At 36.5% G+C, this 19,951-nt stretch overlaps 2 protein-coding genes and 2 pseudogenes across 2 annotated transcripts; all 4 read left to right on the plus strand.

Annotated features, from left to right (window-relative positions):
• Positions 1-6,306: 6,306 nt before the first annotated feature.
• On the plus strand, positions 6,307-12,853 carry LOC115878023 (annotated as a pseudogene).
• On the plus strand, positions 11,957-18,923 carry LOC115878024 (annotated as a pseudogene).
• On the plus strand, positions 13,828-14,839 carry LOC115878025 (ubiquitin carboxyl-terminal hydrolase calypso-like). Its single transcript, XM_030894380.1, has 2 exons — positions 13,828-13,852; positions 14,436-14,839. The coding sequence occupies exons 1-2, from the start codon at positions 13,828-13,830 to the stop codon at positions 14,837-14,839; spliced, it is 429 nt and encodes a 142-aa protein (XP_030750240.1).
• Positions 15,217-17,025, plus strand: LOC115878026. Its single transcript, XM_030894381.1, has 5 exons — positions 15,217-15,252; positions 16,209-16,365; positions 16,507-16,616; positions 16,741-16,863; positions 16,918-17,025. The coding sequence occupies exons 1-5, from the start codon at positions 15,217-15,219 to the stop codon at positions 17,023-17,025; spliced, it is 534 nt and encodes a 177-aa protein (XP_030750241.1).
• Positions 18,924-19,951: the final 1,028 nt, after the last annotated feature.

Genomic DNA, 19,951 nt, shown 5'->3' on the forward strand with positions numbered 1-19,951 from the left:
TTTGTTCGATAGGATATTCTAAACAGAATGACGTATATGTCAACTTTTGACATATTTGCTCAAAAACAAATTGTATTTTAAACTTCAATCTAGAGTGCCATGGCTGTGTTAAAAACACGAATTTTTAATCAAGGAGCCTTGGAAAAATAGATTTGATCGTCTAACGTTTTTATTGTCTTGCCCTTTTTTTTTAAATTTATATACAGTGTGTCAATTTTAAAACTTCCCACCCTTAATATCTTTCTTGCAGTTAAAAATATGAAAAATTGGAAAGACACGTCAATTTTATTTGTAAGGGGGACACTTAAATGAATATTTTTAGCATTTTTATTTCAACCCCCTAGGAGGGGTAGATGTCACCTTTACAATCTTAAAAGGGAATGGGGGTCAAGTGGCACATCGTTTTAAAGGGAGTTTAATTCTCTTTTCAGTTGTATTCTTCTTTATTGCTTTTTATCCAGAGGTTTCCGAATAATCGCGTTTCAAAGGTGCAGAAGCAATTAAACGTGCCAGATTTTGGTTTTCAGGTTAGTGTTTACACAAAAGCTATTGCACAGATCTTCCTGGGTCTGAGTAAGAAAAATCTTCGGATTGTCACGGGGTTTTTAACAGGACACTGTCTCCTCAATGAACACCTCAGTAGATTGAAACTAAGAAGAAACGGCGAATGCAGATTCTGTGGGGAAGATGGGGAAACACCAGTACACCTCATCACTGAGTGCGCCGAGACGACAACCATTCGTGCCATGAATTTTGGTACGACTGATATTGGAGATGGAGAACTACCCTCTATAAAACCGTCCCAGATACTGGCTTTTGGCAAAGCCCTGGGACTGTATGATGAGTTATGATTCAAGAAAGGGGGACACAATGGATCTGTAAGGTCGAAGTGATTAACCCCCCTCCCACTCATTCTAAATTCTAAAAAAAAAATTCTATTGCAATGAATCTCCTTGTAGTACAAATGAGAAGATTAGGTTACACCACTTACGCTTTATCTTATAAGTTGTTCAAAATGTTGTCCATTTTCCCGTAAACAGTAATAAAGTCTGTTTTCAAACACCTCCTTAACATTTCGGAAAATTTCACCGGGAATTGACTGGCATTCTGCTGTAATTCGCCTTTTAAGGTCATCAGTATCAGTAGATTGTGTTTTATAAACAATGGATTTAAGATGTCCCCCCCCCCCAAAAAAAAAGTCTAAGTGATCTTGAAAGCCATTCAATTGGTCCCCTTCTGCCAATCCATGTACCTACAAATCTCTCGTTTAACTACTATCGGTTCGGAAAAAATAATGAGCTGGAGCACCGTCCTGCTGGAATGTTAACAATTCCTCCTGTGAAACTGATTAGAGGTTGCAACTCATTCGAATTTAAGAAAGGAAACGTTAATGTTTATGATGTTTTCTGTTTATTAGTATTTCGAATTTCGGCCCCCTAGAAAAAAAAAATGTTGTGGCTAACGTCCATGTTGCCACCTAATCTTCTAATCATTTGTACTACAAGGAGATCCACTGCAATAATTTTTGTGTAAATATACTAGCCTGAAAACCAAAATCTCAATACAGGCATGTTTAATTGTTTCTGCATCTTCGAAACGCGATTATTAGGAAATCTCTGGACAAAAAGTAACAAAGTAGGATACCACTGAAAAGAGAATTAAATGTCCTTTAAAACGATGTGTCACTTGACCCCCATTCCTATTTAAGATTGTAATGGTGACATCTACCCCTCCTAAGGGGTTGAAATAAAAATGCCAAAAATATTCATTTAAAGTGTTCCCCTTACTAATAAAATTGACGTGTCTTTCCGATTTTTCATATTTTTAACTGCAAGAAAGATATTAAGGGTGAGAAGTTTTAAAATTGACACACTGTATATAATAAATATATTAAATGAAATGAACAAAATTCTTACAGCTTTAGTGTATATTAATAAATAATATTTTCTTGCCTTTAGCTGTGTATTTTTTCTAATTTCGAAAAATCGAAAGTAGAGAAAAAAAAAATAAAAAGTAAAAAGAAAATTGTTTTGCTTGTCGTAAAGGGGTAACCAAGCTCCACTCCTACAACCGGTTTCTGGGCCTACCCTTCATCAGGTGGGCTGTCCAGGGGCTGGTTCTCACCGATACGGTAAGCAAAACTTCTTCTATATCAACAGACGATGTCGTAAAGTGTCGGTGAGATATTAGTGCATCTCCCGTCAAAAGATGGTAAAGAGCGTTTTTCGGCCCGCTCAAATATATGAAATGAACAAAATTCTTACAGCTTTAGTGTATATTAATAAATAATATTTTCTTGCCTTTAGCTGTGTATTTTTCTAATTTCGAAAAATCGAGAAGTAGAGAAAAAAATAAAAAGTAAAAAGAAAATTGTTTTGCTTGTCGTAAAGGGGTAACCAAGCTCCACTCCCACAACCGGTTTCTGGGCCTACCCTTCATCAGGTGGGCTGTCCAGGGGCTGGTTCTCACCGACACGGTAAGCAAAACTTCTTCTATATCAACAGACGATGTCGTAAAGTGTCGGTGAGATATTAGTGCATCTCCCGTCAAAAGATGGTAAAGAGCGTTTTTCGGCCCGCTCAAATATATGAAATGAACAAAATTCTTACAGCTTTAGTGTATATTAATAAATAATATTTTCTTGTCCTTAGCTGTGTATTTTTTCTAATTTCGAAAAATCGAAAGTAGAGAAAAAAAAGTAAAAAGTAAAAAGAAAATTGTTTTGCTTGTCGTAAAGGGGGGAACCAAGCTCCACTCCCACAACCGATTTCTGGGCCTACCCTTCATCAGGTGGGCTGTCCAGGGGCTGGTTCTCACCGATACGGCAAGCAAAACTTCTTCTATATCATCAGACGATGTCGTAAAGTGTCGGTGAGATATTAGTGCATCTCCCGTCAAAAGATGGTAAAGAGCGTTTTTCGGCCCGCTCAAATATATGAAATGAATGCATGATGTGGGAGTGGAGCTTGGTTCCCCCCTTTACGACAAGCAAAACAATTTTCTTTTTACTTTTTATTTTTTTTTCTCTACTTTCGATTTTTCGAAATTAGAAAAAATACACAGCTAAAGGCAAGAAAATATTATTTATTAATATACACTAAAGCTGTAAGAATTTTGTTCATTTAAATATATTTGAGCGGGCCGAAAACGCTCTTTACCATCTTTTGACGGGAGATGCACTAATATCTCACCGACACTTTACGACATCGTCTGTTGATATAGAAGAAGTTTTGCTTGCCGTTCGGTGAGAACCAGCCCCTGGACAGCCCACCTGATGAAGGTAGGCCCAGAAACCGGTTGGGGAGTCGAGCTTGGTTCCCCCACGACGACAAGCAATTTTGTTTTTTACCTTTATTTTTTTTTCTCTACTTTCGATTTTTCGAAATTAGAAAAAATACACAGCTAAAGGCAAGAAAATATTATTTATTGATATACACTAAAGCTGTAAGAATTTTGTTCATTTCATATATTTGAGCGGGCCGAAAAACGCTCTTTACTATCTTTTGACGGGAGATGCACTAATATCTCACCGACACTTTACGACATCGTCTGTTGATATAGAAGAAGTTTTGCTTGCCGTATCGGTGAGAACCAGCCCCTGGACAGCCCACCTGATGAAGGGTAGGCCCAGAAACCGGTTGTGGGAGTGGAGCTTTGTTCCCCCCTTTACGACAAGCAAAACAATTTTCTTTTTACTTTTTACTTTTTTTTTCTCTACTTTCGATTTTTCGAAATTAGAAAAAATACACAGCTAAAGGCAAGAAAATATTATTTATTAATAAATATATTATATTTATAATTTTTTTCAAATGGAACGAGGGTGGCTCATTAGCATATTTCGAAAAAAAAAATTACGAATAATTTGATACCACACATTTGGTACTTCGAGTCAACTTGTCGTTATGAACCGCATGTTACAATTTCAAATAAACCATATGCAAAAATGTCAAAAGTTGACATGTGATATGTCATTCTATTCAGAGCGTCATTTTCTACCGAATAAAGTAAAAAAATACCAAGGGTGCCATTTAAAAATCAAAAGTTGTAATCATTTCCGGTGAAACCGAAAGTGACCGAAAACAATTGAATAAGTTAATCAATCCTAATTTATGTCATATACTAACATACCAAATCTCGTTGTTTTATCTGAAAAAAATAAAAAACAGTTATAGGGGTGAGCCACTTTTGAGACGCACCCGGTATATTTGTCCGTTGCGTATCCGAGGGACAAAATTTTACGACCTACATCGACAATGCTTCGAAATAAACTAAATCAAGTGATCAAGCGAATCGCTCGCCGCTTACTATTTGCTGTTCATTACCGAAATAATATGTGCCCTGTGCACGCAACTTACTGCTTGGCGCTTGGCGTTAACGAGTACTTACAACATGCAACGGGTGAAAACCGTATTTTTAAATACGAGTGATATTTCGCTCGAGTGATCACTCGGTTATTGCAATCGCTTGATACTCGAGTACTCGATTATTGAAATTAATCGGTTTTTCCCATCACTAGTTATCATAGGTCTTGCTGATAGAGCAATAACATTATCTAACCCGGAATACAGGAAAAATGTAATACAAATAGTAAAAGATGCACTAGTTTTAAATAATTACCCCACTCAACTTATAAATAAAACATTCAAAGAAAGAATTCACAAATATTATAATTCTGATACAAAAATTAAAAAAATTCTTACCAATACCATATACAGGGTGAGTTTCCTACGATGTTCTCTATGGGCACCTCGGAAACTACTGGAGATAGAGAGTCGGTTAAATGGGGAATTGCAGTTTTGTGGGGTCATAAATATGCGCCTTTCAGATTTTTGAAAAAGTTCATGGCTTACTAGATATTTCGAAAAAAACAAATTTTAGCTATTCTAAAAATTGTCCTTAATTCCATTATAATCTGTTTTAGACAAAAAGTGTTCAGATAAAAGTTGTAGATAATCACATTCCTAATGAGTTTGTGTTCTCTGATTTTTTCCAAAGCCTGTCATTTTTGATATATGACACAAACATATGTTTTTTTAAATGGAAACCATAGTTGGCCATGACTTCATAAAAAGCCCCATTTTTTTAAGCTTTTCAGCGATATAAGCTATAGTATGTTTCTCTTACAAAATTACTGAGTTATAGCCAATTCTTATCTTTCTTGGCTAATTTCACTTAGTAAGCCATGGAAACAAGTTCAATCGTCGTTGCTCTCAGAAATGTAAAATTGTCACATCCAATCTTTGTAAATTAAAATAAACAAAAATTGTATATAAAAAGTTTTCAAATGAAGAAAAGCGGGTAGGATTATTGGTTGAACTTTCCTTGGCCATAGAGTTTCGAGGATACGTTGACCGGTGAAAGTTACTTACGTTTTTTAGAGAACGGTTTTCAGTGGTGTTGTAATTTTGTTATGATTACTTACTTTACTTATAAAAAGACAAAATATATTATTAAACGGCTCTTTACAATTACAATTTACATTACACAAACTAAAACTTAAAAAAATAATATCACTACACACACTTTAAGTTTTTTATAAAATGTTTGAAAAATCCGCAATTGTTTTGAGTACATAAATGCATCTTTTTAAAACTGAATTTCTAGCTATTCTCACAGAACGACCGGTCGACTTAATGAAACTTCTCCTGTTCCTTCTCTTCCAGTGCCTCTCTTAATTCTTAAGTTCTTTTGTAAACCTTGTTAATAACCATGCCGCATAAAAAAAATCTAAAATGATAGGTCAGGTGACCGAGGAGACCCATACAATAGGTCCACCTCTTTATATCCCTCAGTCTACATAATTATGATATAAATAAATTTTAACATTTCTTTCATTGTGGGTGGGGGGTGGTGTGTCATAATGAAACTCATGTTGGAACCACTCTATTGATGCGAGAATATCTAAATTTAACTTTTCTAACATGTCTTGAAAACCGTTCTCTAAAAAACGTAAGCAACGTTCACCGGTCAACGTAAAGTTGAACCAATAATCCTACACGCTTTTCTTCATTTGAAAAACTCTTATTTACAGTTTTTGTTTATTTTAATTTACAAAGATTGGATGTGACAATTTCACATGTCTAAGAGCAACGACGACTGAACTTGTTTCCATGGCTAACTAAGTGAAATTAGTCAAGAAAGATAAGCATTGGCTATAACTCAGTAATTTTGTGAAATAAACATATTATAGCTTATATCGCTGAAAAGCTTAAAAAATGTCGCTTTTTATGAAGTCATAACAAACTATGCTTTCCATTTAAAAAAAACATATGTATATAAGATATTGTTGGTATGTTCGAATGTTTTTGTTCCATTCTTGTTATCATACCTTCGCCGTCGGCCAAGGTCCCGTACTTAGATTCCATATCTCCCCTTCTTTTCTTTAACACTTGGATCGTATACTCTCTCTCGGCAGCTATCGTATTAATTAATTCTTTTTCTCTTGATAAGCAGTCAATTTCTTTACGCAAAATTGTACACTCGTTAGAATTATTTTCTACAGTAATAGAACCTAGTCTTGTTCTTCGAGGCCCATCACAGCACACACGACAACGCCACGTTTTCAAAACATTTTCTATGAATAAAAACACTACATGCCTGTGTCGAACACTTCAAACTACGTTTATCTACAGTTCACAACAAATTTTGCACTTAATATTATCGTTTTTATCGGGCTCTTTAGGCTCCTCAGACATCACGTCCGACTCGCCCAACATCGCGCTCGCTACTACTAAGGTAGATGGATTAGTTCCGGGACACGATTATAAATTCAGAGTTATAGATGTTAACAAAGAAGGTGAATCAGAACCTCTGGAAACTATTGGAACGATCACTACTAAAGGTCCATACAGTAAGTCGATACACTGATATATAGCGTTTCCACAATTTATTTAATAAATAATTTTTAGCTACCGCTGCTAAACCCGGTTCTTCAGAACCTGTGGTCTGCAAATCACGTTGACTTGAAATGGACTGAGCCTGTTTCAGATGGTGACTCTCCTATTACCGGTTATATAGCATAGAAATTAAAGACAAATACAGTCCCCTATGGGAAAAAGCAGTTGAAACTACTAGTCCCTCGCCAAAAGCTACAGTCATTGGTTTAATTGAAGGCAATGAATATCATCAGTCATCGCTGTTAATGCTGCAGGCCAAAATCCTGCTTCAGACGCTAGCAAGATCTTCGTAGCCAAACCTAGATTTTGTAAGCTTAATAATTTGACTATTAAATTTCAAGATTAATATTACTCATATTTTTTTTTATTTTTATAGTGGCTCCAAAGATTGACAGACCCTATTTACATGACGTTACCATATCAGCAGGATCTCCACTTAAATTCGAGGCTAATATTATTGGTGAACCCCCAGCAACAGTTGAATGGCGTTTTACTGGTGGTACTTTAAGAAATGACAAACGAACGACAATTGACAGCGTTGATTATAACACTAAAATTGTTATTCGTCCAGTAGGCCGGGATGATACCGGTCAGTACACTGTTACAGCAACAAATAGCTCTGGAAAGGACAGTTACACAATTAATGTCACTGTTACTGACAAACCAACACCACCACAAGGACCGTTACAAATTTCTGACGTTAACAAGAACGGGTGCAAACTTAAATGGAAAAGACCAAAATATGATGGTGGCACTCCAGTTGAATATTATCAAATCGACAAAATGGACCCTGAAACTGGTTGTTGGGTTCCCCGTGGCAGAGCTACAGAGCCTAGTAAGTTTTTTTTTAAATTTACTTAGTTCCATTCTCACTCTGTATTTAATTTTTAGACTTTGAAGTTACCGGTCTCACTCCAAACCATGAATACAAATTCAGAGTAGCGGCAGTGAATGCTGAAGGTGAATCAGAACCACTAGAAGCAGAATAAACGATCATTGCAAAGAATCCATTCGATGAATCTGGACCGCCAGGCCATCTTAAAGCTACTGATTGGGACAAAGATCATGTAGATCTAGAATGGACACCTCCAAAAGATGACGGTGGGTCTCCAATTACTGGATATATCATTGAAAAGAAAGACAAATTTGGAGACTGGGAAACAGCTCTTGAAGTTCCGGCAGATAAATTTAAAGCAACGGTACCGGATCTAATTGAAGGCCAACCTTATCAATTCAGAGTCCGTTCTGTCAACGCTGCTGGTCCTGGAGACCCAAGCAACGAAACGCCTACAATTATTGCTAAGGCGCGCAATTTGGCACCGAAGATTGACAGGACGAACTTAATCGAAGTAAATTTTCGCGCCGGTCAAAACTTTGCGTACGACGTTAAAGTTTCTGGCAAGCCAATGCCAGCTACTAAATGGCTAATAAAGGGTAAAGAAATCAAGTCTGGTCCCAACTGCAAAATTCAGTATTTAGACTACAATACAAAAATATCTATACGCAATGCTACCAGAGCTGATTCTGGCACTTACACAGTAACAGCTGAAAATGCCAATGGAAAAGACATTGCTGAAGTTGAAGTTACCGTGCTTGACGTCCCTAGCCCACCAGGTGGCCCACTAAAAGTATCTGATGTTCACGCCGAAGGCTGTAAACTTAGTTGGAGCACCAGCAGCTGATGGTGGCCACCCCGTTGAAAATTACGTAGTAGAAAAAATGGACGAAGCTAGTGGAAGATGGGTTCCAGTGGGTGAAACCGAGGGACCGCAAACGTCAGTACATGTCGATGGTCTAACACCGGGCCACAAGTATAAATTTAGAGTTTGCGCTCAAAACCGTCAAGGCAAATCTGAACCCTTGACGACGCGACGTCCCAAGCAATCGAATCTAAAAAGCCATTCGACGAACCTGGTAAGACTAGCGCACCGGAGATTACCGACTATGACAGCGATTTCGTCGAACTGAAATGGGATAAGCCAGAAAACGATGGTGGCTCTCCAATCACTGGCGATATTTCCAGTGGTAAGGTCAAGGACCTTATCGAAGGTACTCCATATGAATTCAGGATCAGAGCTGTAAATAAAGCCGGACTTGGCGAACCTAGCGACGCATCCAAGATCCATGTTGCTAGACCCAAAAACCGTAAGTTTATTTATTAAAAAAAATCGAAAAAACTTTACATAATTAATATGTGCTTTCTTACTTTTCAGTTCCCCCTAAAATCGACAGAAATGCCTTATTTGATCTTAAAGTTAAAGTGAGACAGTCAATCGAATTTAACGTCTCTGTTATCGGTGAACCACCACCAAGCACAGAATGGTTACATAAACATATGTATTATTCAACACGAACCGTGTGAAAATAACTAACGAAGATTACAAGACCCACATCAAGATTACAGATGCCCAAAGAGCAGACAGTGGTCCATATACCTTAACCGTTAAAAATATCAACGCAAAAGATACAACCACTGTAAATGTAACAGTTCTGGATGTTTCTACACCACCAGAAGGTTCTCTTAGAGCTGATAACGTTACTAAGTCATTGCTAACTCTTAGCTGGAAGCCACCAAAAGATGACGGTGGTTCTGAAATTTCCCATTACCAAGTTGAAAAACTCGACACTGAAAACATGAGATGGGTTCAACCAAACCAAACCAAACCTGTAGGTGATTCCGTTGGAACAACAATGAGAGTTCCAAATCTGACTGAAGGACACGATTACCAGTTCAGAGTTCGAGCAGTAAATAAACAGGGTGAATCAGCTCCACTCACCACCACTCAAAGTATTACAGCAAAAGATCCATTTACTAAACTTATTATAGTTATTAGTAAATTTATATATATATTTTTATTATTATTATTTTTTAATTTTAGGACATGGGAAGAAGCAGCTAGGGTTCCCGGAAACAGTACTAAGGGAACTGTTCCTAATCTAACTGAAGGAGAAGAATATGAATTGAACCCAGTGAGGCCTCAATTCCAGTTATTGCTAAGCCCAGATTTTTGGTTCCATCGTTTAATAAGAAATAGCTGTTTCTGATAGAGTAGGTCATGCTGTTTACAACAACAAAGTCTTATTTGACGTTTCGTCTGCAGTGAGGGCTGATGCCGGTAGATATACCTTAACTGTCAGAAACGACTTGGGAAGCTTTAGTGCTTCTGCACAAGTCACAGTATTAGATAAACCAGGACCACCACAACCACCATTAGATGTGGGCAGCGTTACTAGAGACAGTGCAAGAATTTCATGGAAACCACCACTTGATGACGGTGGTTCACCAATTCTTCATTACATCGTGGAGAAAATGGACGTTTCTCGTGGAACTTGGTCTGATGCTGGAATGGCTACAATCACTTCCCATGATATCACCCGATTAATTCACAAGAAATAATACTACTTCCGTGTTAAGGCTGTAAATGCAGTGGGTGAATCTGAACCACTCGAAACACCCAGGAGCATTATTGCCAAAAAAACGATTTTGGTAAGATTTAAAGCATTCATTTTACTTGTTATTCCGTTTTTTTAATTTCACATTTTTTTGTTACATATGAACCTAGTGCTCCAGGAAAACCGGCAGTTACTGATTGGGATAAAGGTCACGTAGATTTAGAATGGACACCACCAAAGAACGACGGTGGTTCTCCGATCACTGGTTATGTCGTACAAAGGAAAGAGAAGGGAAGTCCGTATTGGACCAATGCCGTCCATGTGCCAGCCAGGCCAGGAAGACTGGCTGCACCATCCCTGATCTAACAGAAGGCCAAGAATACGAATTTAGAGTTATCGCAACAAATACTGCTAGCCAGAGTGAACCATTGGAGCCCTCTGATATTGTGACAGCTAAAGCCACAATTTGTGAGTCTTAAAATGACATATATTAGAACGAAACTATTCAATTATATTATTTTCTAGTGGCACCGAAAATCAAGACACCGCTAAACGATATCCGTATTAAGGCTGGACTTATCTTACACATTGACATCGACTTCATTGGAGAACCATGCCCTGAAGTCACTGCTCAATTGTAACCTGAATGGGATATCATACCGTAATACATACGGTAAACGCTAAAAGATCGAATAGCGGTTTGTATCATATTTTGCTCAAGAATAATTCAGGTATAGATGAAGGTTCATTCCAAGTAACTGTTCTGGGTAAGTTACTGCTAACGATGGTAAGTTTTGGTTTTAATAAATTCGTTTAGATAGGCCGGGATCACCTCAAGAACCTTTGGAATATGAAGAAGTAACAGCTCAAAGTGCTACTCTTTCGTGGAAACCACCTAGAGATAACGGTGGAAGTGAAATTACGTAAGTTTCTATAATGTTCTAATATTTTAAATAATATATTTCGCTCTATCGTAGTGGATATGTAATTGAAAAACGTGATTTGACACATGGAGGAGGCTGCGTTCCAGCTGTTAACTACGTTAATCCCAAGTACAATCACGCTATTGTACCTAGACTACTGGAAGAAACCAAAAATATGAATTTAGAGTATTTGCTGAAAACTTGCAAGGAAGATCAGACCCTCTTGAAACTGAGAAACCAGTAGTAGTCAAAAATCAATGCGGTATCTTATTAAAAACACTGCTTGATCTGGCGTCACCAAGTCGCTCTGTGTTCATTTTTTTTGCGTTTTTCTCATGTTTCTGACAAAATTACCCACAAGTGTTCCATAATATAGTTATTTCCAATATAATTAAGCATAAACATGAACACAGGTGAAGGTTAATCTTCTAGCAGTGGACCAATTCAAACCCTGAACAGCTTATTTTCATTTAACAGCCCTGCAGTTAAAAAACTTTTGGGGTAGAAACAAGGTGACGAGGAGGAACAGTGGGCTACAAAAAGCAGTGGATAGTTTAGTGAAAAAGTTAAAAAAAAACGAAAAGGTGCAATAGACGATTTGGAAAGGGCCTTAAGCAGTGGACCAATTCAAACCCTGAACAACTTATTTTCATTTACCAGCCTTGCAGTTAAAAAACTTTTGGGTGGAAACAAGGTGACGAGGAGGAACAGTGGGCTGAAAAAGTAGTGGATAGTTTAGTGAAAATGTTAAAAAAACGAAAAGGTGCAATAGACGATTTGGAAAGGGCCTTAAGCAGTGCACCAATTCAAACCCTGAACAGCTTATTTTCATTTACCAGCCCTGCAGTTAAAAAACTTTTGGGTGGAAACAAGGTAACGAGGAGGAACAGTGGGCTGAAAAATCAGTGGATATTTTAGTGAAAAAGTTAAAAAAACGAAAAGGTGCAATAGACGATTTGAAAAGGGCCTTAAGCAGTGCACCAATTCAAACCCTGAACAGCTTATTTTCATTTACCAGCCCTGCAGTTAAAAAACTTTTGGGTAGAAACAAGGTGACGAGGAGGAACAGTGGGCTGAAAAAGCAGTGGATAGTTTAGTGAAAAAGTTAAAAAAACGAAAAGGTGCAATAGACGATTTGGAAAGGGCCTTAAGCAGTGCACCAATTCAAACCCTGAACAGCTTATTTTCATTTACCAGCCCTGCAGTTAAAAAACTTTGGGTGGAAACAAGGTGACGAGGAGGGACAGTGGGCTGAAAAAGCAGTGGATAGTTTAGTGAAAAAGTTAAAAAAACGAAAAGGTGCAATAGACGATTTGGAAAGGGCCTTAAGCAGTGCACCAATTCAAACCCTGAACAGCTTATTTTCATTTACCAGCCCTGCAGTTAAAAAACTTTTGGGTGGAAACAAGGTGACGAGGAGGAACAGTGGGCTGAAAAAGCAGTGGATAGTTTAGTGAAAAAGTTAAAAAAACGAAAAGGTGCAATAGACGATTTGGAAAGGGCCTTAAGCAGTGTACCAATTCAAACCCTGAACAGCTTATTTTCATTTACCAGCCCTGCAGTTAAAAAACTTTTGGGTGGAAACCAGGTGACGGGGAGGAACAGTGGGCTGAAAAAGCAGTGGATAGTTTAGTGAAAAAGTTAAAAAAAATGAAAAGGTGCAATAGACGATTTGGAAAGGGCCTTGTCCTGGGCAACCAAGCAAGTGCGTGACTATCCCTAGGAGTTTGAATGGCAGACTACAGGTTTCTCATAGGAAGGGGTTGCCCCATGTAATATAATGCCGTGTATGGAAGTGGCCTGATTTACAGAGCCATCACGAATTAAAACCTTTAGAAACAATATCCGTTTTCATCTGAACAGAAGGAAGTGTGCATTAATCCTTTTCATTATAAAAGGGTAGAGAATCCAGTCTTACCACCAGTCTTCGTACCACGTCATAATGATTTTGTACCAGGGCATTCGTTATTGCCATTCCAACAAATAGTCGAACCAAATATGCCTCATAATATGAAATATTCTTCAAATGGTTTTAATTCGGCCCACATGAGCCCTAGCTCTCCCATATCTAACGTATCTAGTCCAAGAAGTGTTATTTCAAATCCTCAATCTCCATATGCCAACTTGGCTGAAACACCTACACCTGCATATAGTCCAACAGATGCAAATGCGTCAACAACCAATAACAATCCCAGCCCAGAACCACCTCTAACACAAGATGTTCAAGCAGTGCCATACCAAGAACAACCATACTGGGCATCAAATGCTTACTATGAGCTCAATAGTAGAGTGGGTGAAGTTTTCCATTGTCACTGGATGGCTTTACCAATCCGAGCAACAATAGTGATCGGTTTTGTTTAGGGCAATTAAGCAATGTGAACAGAAACAGTACTATTGAAAATACAAGAAGACACATAGGAAAAGGTGTACACTTATTTTATGTTAATGGAGAAGTAGATGCAGAGTGTTTGTCAGATTCGCCAAGATTAAATAGACTGCACCCATAAGCAACGGTGGCTTACCTATTCTTGGCTATGACATCGAACGCCGTGATAGAGCTACCGGCAGATGGGTGAAACTTAACAAAGAGCCCGTAAGAAGTCAAGAATATTACGATGATCGTGTACAAGAAGGTCATCAGTACGAATACAGAGTATCGGCAGTAAATGCTGCAGGAAACGGCAAGCCTAGTGACGCCTCCAACGCATTTATTGCTAAACCAATGAAGGGTATATTATATTATTTCCCAAGATATATTCAGGTGTGTAACTATGATTTTGTTTTTGAGAAAAACCGAAGTTGTGGTTCGATGGAATTATTGGAAGAAAAATCAAAGTCCGTGCTGAAGAACCGATCAATATTGATATCCCACTTTCAGGTGCACCAGGAAGTTGAATTTTTCAGCACACCGAAAGTTGAATAGATTAAAAATAAATTGCAAGTTCCTGAAAGCAGCAGAGTATATGTAAGTTCACTTAAAACCATCTCTTTTTACGCTTTACCTATCAATGACACTGTCTATACCGTTCCACGGCTTAACGAAAGAGAAGAATACCAATATAGAGTTATTGCTGTTAACGATGTAGGAAATTCTGAACCTAGTAGCTAAAAAAGTAGTGGGATTTCAACAGGAAGGTTTACAGGAAGAGGTGTGTATCATTCTTCTACCCATTTTTTATATAATTTGTTACAGTAATTCTGCATATCCAGTTATTTTTTTTAGGTGAAGCATTTCAGTTTGTCAGTTTTGTTCCTATTGGGAGTCGACTTTATGAATTGGATGGTTTGAAACCATTTCCTATAGATCATGGCCCCTGTAGTGATCAAGACTGGACAGATAAATTTAGAAATGTAATTCAGGATAGATTAGGAATCACAGATGATGAATATAATGAAATAAGATTTAATTTAATGGCTGTAGTTTCTGATAGGCGTTTAGCTATTCAACACAAATTGAAAATGCTTAGAACAAATAAACAAAGAGTAGTAGATGCTTTACAGCAAATAGTCAAAGTTAAAGATAAGGGAGGTGGAAAAATTGAAAATGTTCCCGAGAATTTGAGCTCAAGGATAGTGAAAAATGAAGTGGCTGGAAAAACCGAGGAAGATACAAAAATAACTGGCTGATTTGGTTGAACAAAACTTAATTATTCCTAGCAATAAATTTCACAATATTTTAAATATTTTTTTATAACAATATAATCCAGGGATTAAGAAAATGGATACAGATAAGGCGCCATTAAACAGAGTGTGTAAAATTAACCTTTTTCTACTGTTTTCAATTAAAAATTCTATTTCTTCAGGCACATCAGCTCGAACGCAAGGCTGAAACGTTGAACCGCCAGAAAAAATACGATGCGGCGATCGAATGCCACAAAGAGGCCGCGGAATTGTTCAAAAAATGCCTGGGTAACGGCAGCAACAAAACCATTAACGAATCTATAGGGCTGCAAAAAGAATAGAACGAAAGACACATCCGCTTACTCGAGCTCAAGAAAGCTTACATGGAGAAAATGGAAAAAGAAAAGAAGTTCGGTAGCGTAAATTCTTTGAAAACGTCGCAAAAAGACGTGGACACATTGGAGACAAAGATTTTCAGAGCCATGGAAACACATGATTCTTTAATATCATATCTAACTCACAGGGATAATATTACTGATAAAATTCAGTGTACTATACAGGAAGAAGACGAGGATTCACAGCATATTATCTGAAATAAACATCCTAAGGATGAATCAACTGTAATTGAAAAGCTGAAATTGTTGAGTGGTTAACTGAGAGAATCAGTGCATGGTAAGTTTATATTTTGAATATACCTGTATTTAGTTTCACGTTTAAAATGATGTTTTAGGACTTTTAATACAGTTAGACGATAGAAATAAGGAAATTGAATCGCTCAAGTCACGTATCTACCAGCTGGAATTCGAGAAATCCACTAAAGAAGGTTGGTTTTAGAATTTTTAAACAGACCTCCCAACACTGGTATACCTACATCTAAAAGTCTTAAAGTTAACAAAAAAGAAATAAACAATACCTCTAAAAAGAAGAAAAAGGCAGAGCTAAAGTCAGAAGACGTAGATAATTAATATGTATATTTCAGATGTTAGTCAATTGTATACATTAAGTCATTTGTTTCTATAGACTGGAATAAGAAATATTTAGAGAACCCTTTTGTAGAACTCAAAATAATTATGTTTTAAAACACATATTATACGTTGGTGGCTTAGAGGGGATATTCATTAAATCAATACTATCACTTTTAAACCATTTTTTTCAATATCTGTTAATTATTTTTCCTTGGAATAAAGAGTTTGGTCAATATTGAACTTGCCTGTGCACATAACTCCCATGCTATGCCTCAAGCTAAAAGGAGATTAGAAAAAAGTGGTGGGATTTCAACAGGAAAGTTTACAGGAAGAGGTGTGTATCATTCTTCTACCCATTTTTTTATATTATAATTTGTTACAGTAATTCTGCATATCCAGTTATTTTTTAGGTGAAGCATTTCACAATCTCGGACAAAGAAATTGAAGGAATGGTGCCTCAGCTGCTGCACAGGCTGGTCAGCCTGACAGTGCAATTGAACATTCTGATTACAGAGCAAAATTGTCTCAAATCAGAAAAATCTATCACCAGGAGTTGGAAAAATACGAGTAGGTAAAATATTTAATATATAACTTTGTAAATTTGTGTAATAAAATTATTTATTAGGGTTGTAATGAATTTACCACCCACGTGATGAATTTACTGAGAGAACAATCACGGACAAAGGAATTGAAAGAATGGTGCCTCAGCTGCTGCACAGGCTGGTCAGCCTGACAATGCAATTGAACATTCTGATTACAGAGCAAAATTGTCTCAAATCGGACAAATCTATTACCAGGAGTTGGAAAAATACGAGCAGGTAAAATATTTAATATATAACTTTGTAAATTTGTGTAATAAAATTATTTATTAGGGTTGTAATGAATTTACCACCCACGTGATGAATTTACTGAGAGAACAATTACGGACAAAGGAATTGACAGAATGGTGCCTCAGCTGCTGCACAGGCTGGTCAGCCTGACAATGCAATTGAACATTCTGATTACAGAGCAAAATTGTCTCAAATCAGACAAATCTATCACCAGGAGTTGGAAAAATACGAGCAGGTAAAATATTTAATGTATAACTTTGTAAATTTGTGTAATAAAATTATTTATTAGGCTTATAATGAATTTACCACCGACGTGATGAATTTACTGAGAGAACAATCACGAACAAAGGAATTGAAAGAATGGTACCGCAGCTGCTGCACAGGCTGGTCAGCCTGACAATGCAATTGAACATTCTGATTGCAGAGCAAAATAGTTTCAAATCAGACAAATCTATCACCAGGGGTTGGAAAAATACGAGCAGGTAAAATATTTAATATTCTTACGGATTCCGTGGGTCCACTAATTGAAACTCACGATGAAATACTTAACGAATTTATTATCTCACTCTGTACACACAATTTATACTGATTATAAAACACAATTTATGCAACTACTATTACTCTAACTGTTCTGGCACCTTGGCCAATTATCTCACGATTTAAAACGCGGTATTATCAAACTTCAAACTGGTCCAACTGCCAAGCGCGGGCTTTATATACTCTCTGGTGAATGCGCCATTTTTCTTGACACGTGGCGGTAAGGTAGGCAACCAGTAATACAGTTTAGCGCTACACACACCTTGACATTGCCCCCTTCTCAAATTTGATCGTCCCGATCAAGGTTTCCTGTCTGGTATCTCTTCATTCGATCCAGATGAACTACTTTCAACTTACTTCTAGGGCTGCGTTGAATCCGGTACACAACATCATTTATCCTCTTGATGACTGTATAAGGACCTTCCCACGCTGGAGTTAACTTTGGAAATCTTCCTTTCTTGCGCTGCGGGTTATATAACCATACCATATCGCCCTGTTGAAATCCAGTAGAATTAATCTCTCCTTCCTAGGGCTACTTTCGAACACAGGGGAACTGTTTACATTTTATGCGAATGCCAACATACTATTGTTATTGTTTGCTATGTTGCCAAGTCTACCGAAGCTTTGTCAAAGCCTGTGTTTATTTTTAATTTTGTATACGTATACTTTGGGGAAATCTTAAGAAACTAATAATATAATTAGCTTACTACGTTTGAAAATGTCGATATTTATAATTTTATTTAGTACTTAATAAGATTCAAGTAAAAAATTATAAGAAATATTTGTAAATTTCGTCATTTTTACATCAACCGTTAGGATTAATTTTTAATCTGGCAACGCCGCTCTGTTGTTATAGTATTTTCTATAGTAGGGGAATTAGTAGGACTTGGTCAACAAGTGGTCAACAGTGTCAATAAACAGCTGATTGGTACGATCAGCTGTCTGCGGTGCTTTTATTTTCCCATATTTCTTAACTATTAATAAACTATTAGTGTATAATTGTTTCATTTTATATAAAGGGCCAAAATTAGCATTTAAAATGGGTGTACACTGGGAAAGGTGTAAGAATTAAAAAAATTAAACATCGTGGAGTGTCATTTCTAAAGTAAGTACTGTTCTGTGGTAATGCAGCATCTCCTTTTATTTACCTATTTGTTAATATTTGTTTTATAATATAATATGTTATGTATATTATAAGAAGTAATGTTTATATTTTTGTTACAATATTGTCCGAATTAAAATCGTATAGTTGTATTTAATTATGAATACAAATAATTGGTATGTTTACATAAATTATAATTGGTATGTTTACATTAATAAAAAAATAAAGCCTATTTACGTTTTGTATGACTAAGATAAATATTTTATTTCAGATTTCGGTATACCCAGATTTCTAAAAGATAGTGAGAGAAAAATTAAATGGTTTTCCTGTTAGGATTTATTCATAGCATGATATTAAAAAGTCGAGGAAAAAAGAGCTCAAAAACAGCTGATTATAAGGAACTGAAGAAAATATTAAGAAACTGATGAATTTTCACAGCCATTTATGTCGCGATTTATGGTGTTTCAACTGTTTTAATATCACCTAGGAAATTAACATTAAGTTATTATCATAGATATTATGATCCTGCAGATAACTAGATAAGAAATATGATCTTGTTAGCATACCTATTCCGTCATAATATGTAATTACATATATATTTACAGTTTATTTTTTTAATATAAAATATTACAGTTCGTCTGCTGGATCTGTATCCATGAAAGGAATGCGGACAAAAAACATTTAAATAAACAGCAATATATTTTATACGTCAACTTGACGAGTACGTCACCGCAAATCGCTCCGCCCACTTATTTTATTGGCTACTTGCAAATTTGTCGAATTTTTATTGATGGGACGCGTCGTCTAATTTTTTACGAAAAACATCGAGAGAATATCGTTTCCTCTCTCACGGATACCCCGTAGCCACAGAACGGATAGACGTACTGGTACTATATACTAATATCTATACACAGATTCAAAGTGTACAGAGTGGTGCCTTTCATATGATACGAAGGTTTCAAAGATTTTTGTTGTTGGAAGTTTGTATTGAAATTAAATTTTGAGAACATATGGAGGGTTCAGAAGTCAATCAAGTTAAGGGTGGCTACAACGACGTCCCGTAATCCTGCGGTTAAAACATATCAGCTGGTTTTTATATATAAACACCAATTGTTTTGTTTTAACAGCAGGATTACGGGACGTCGTTGCAACCACCCTAAGTCATACAAATTCACTTTCATTTCCCTTGAAGCCTTCGCGTCCTATGAGAGGCGCCACCCTATATATAGATTTGTATATATTATATTAATATTATTTTACTAAAATTACACAATAGTTGTATAAGATCTCACCATCGAAAAAAAAGCGTCACGGTTGGCTTTGAAAGCAAGATTTATGTCATTTTATTAAATGTAAATTTATATGGTGAATGTCATTGATTGTCAATTTTATTTTTATTTTGCTCACAATGTATACTCAATGTAGATATTTATATTCACCAACTGTTTATATTTTGTTTTAGGAAGTGAAAATATTCATGGTGGAATGGAAGTCGTTACTTTAATTACATAGTGCATATGAAATTGGTCCTTTACATCACATTTAAAATCGATGTAATGCTACTATGCAAAATAGTGAGAGATGTGAACCCTAGGGAGAGCTCCAGAAATACTTTCGTTGAGAGACAAGTTATGTTAGTGATTAGAATCGCATATTCTAGACTTTTACTTGTTTGTATATAAAA

Source organism: Sitophilus oryzae, unplaced genomic scaffold (assembly GCF_002938485.1).
Source record: "Sitophilus oryzae breed Bouriz unplaced genomic scaffold, Soryzae_2.0 scaffold_149_pilon_pilon, whole genome shotgun sequence".
NCBI classification, from domain to species: domain Eukaryota; kingdom Metazoa; phylum Arthropoda; class Insecta; order Coleoptera; family Curculionidae; genus Sitophilus; species Sitophilus oryzae.

Bases quoted from the DNA above. Each gene is read 5' to 3' on its own strand.
- LOC115878025 (XM_030894380.1), top strand. From the start codon at position 13,828: ATGATCGTGTACAAGAAGGTCATCA. The intron at 13,853-14,435 runs GTACGAATACAG...TATTTTTTTTAG, and splicing joins CGTGTACAAGAAGGTCATCA to GTGAAGCATTTCAGTTTGTC.
- LOC115878026 (XM_030894381.1), top strand. From the start codon at position 15,217: ATGGAGAAAATGGAAAAAGAAAAGAAGTTCGGTAGC. The intron at 15,253-16,208 runs GTAAATTCTTTG...GTTATTTTTTAG, and splicing joins AAGAAAAGAAGTTCGGTAGC to GTGAAGCATTTCACAATCTC. The intron at 16,864-16,917 runs GTAAAATATTTA...ATTATTTATTAG, and splicing joins AGTTGGAAAAATACGAGCAG to GCTTATAATGAATTTACCAC.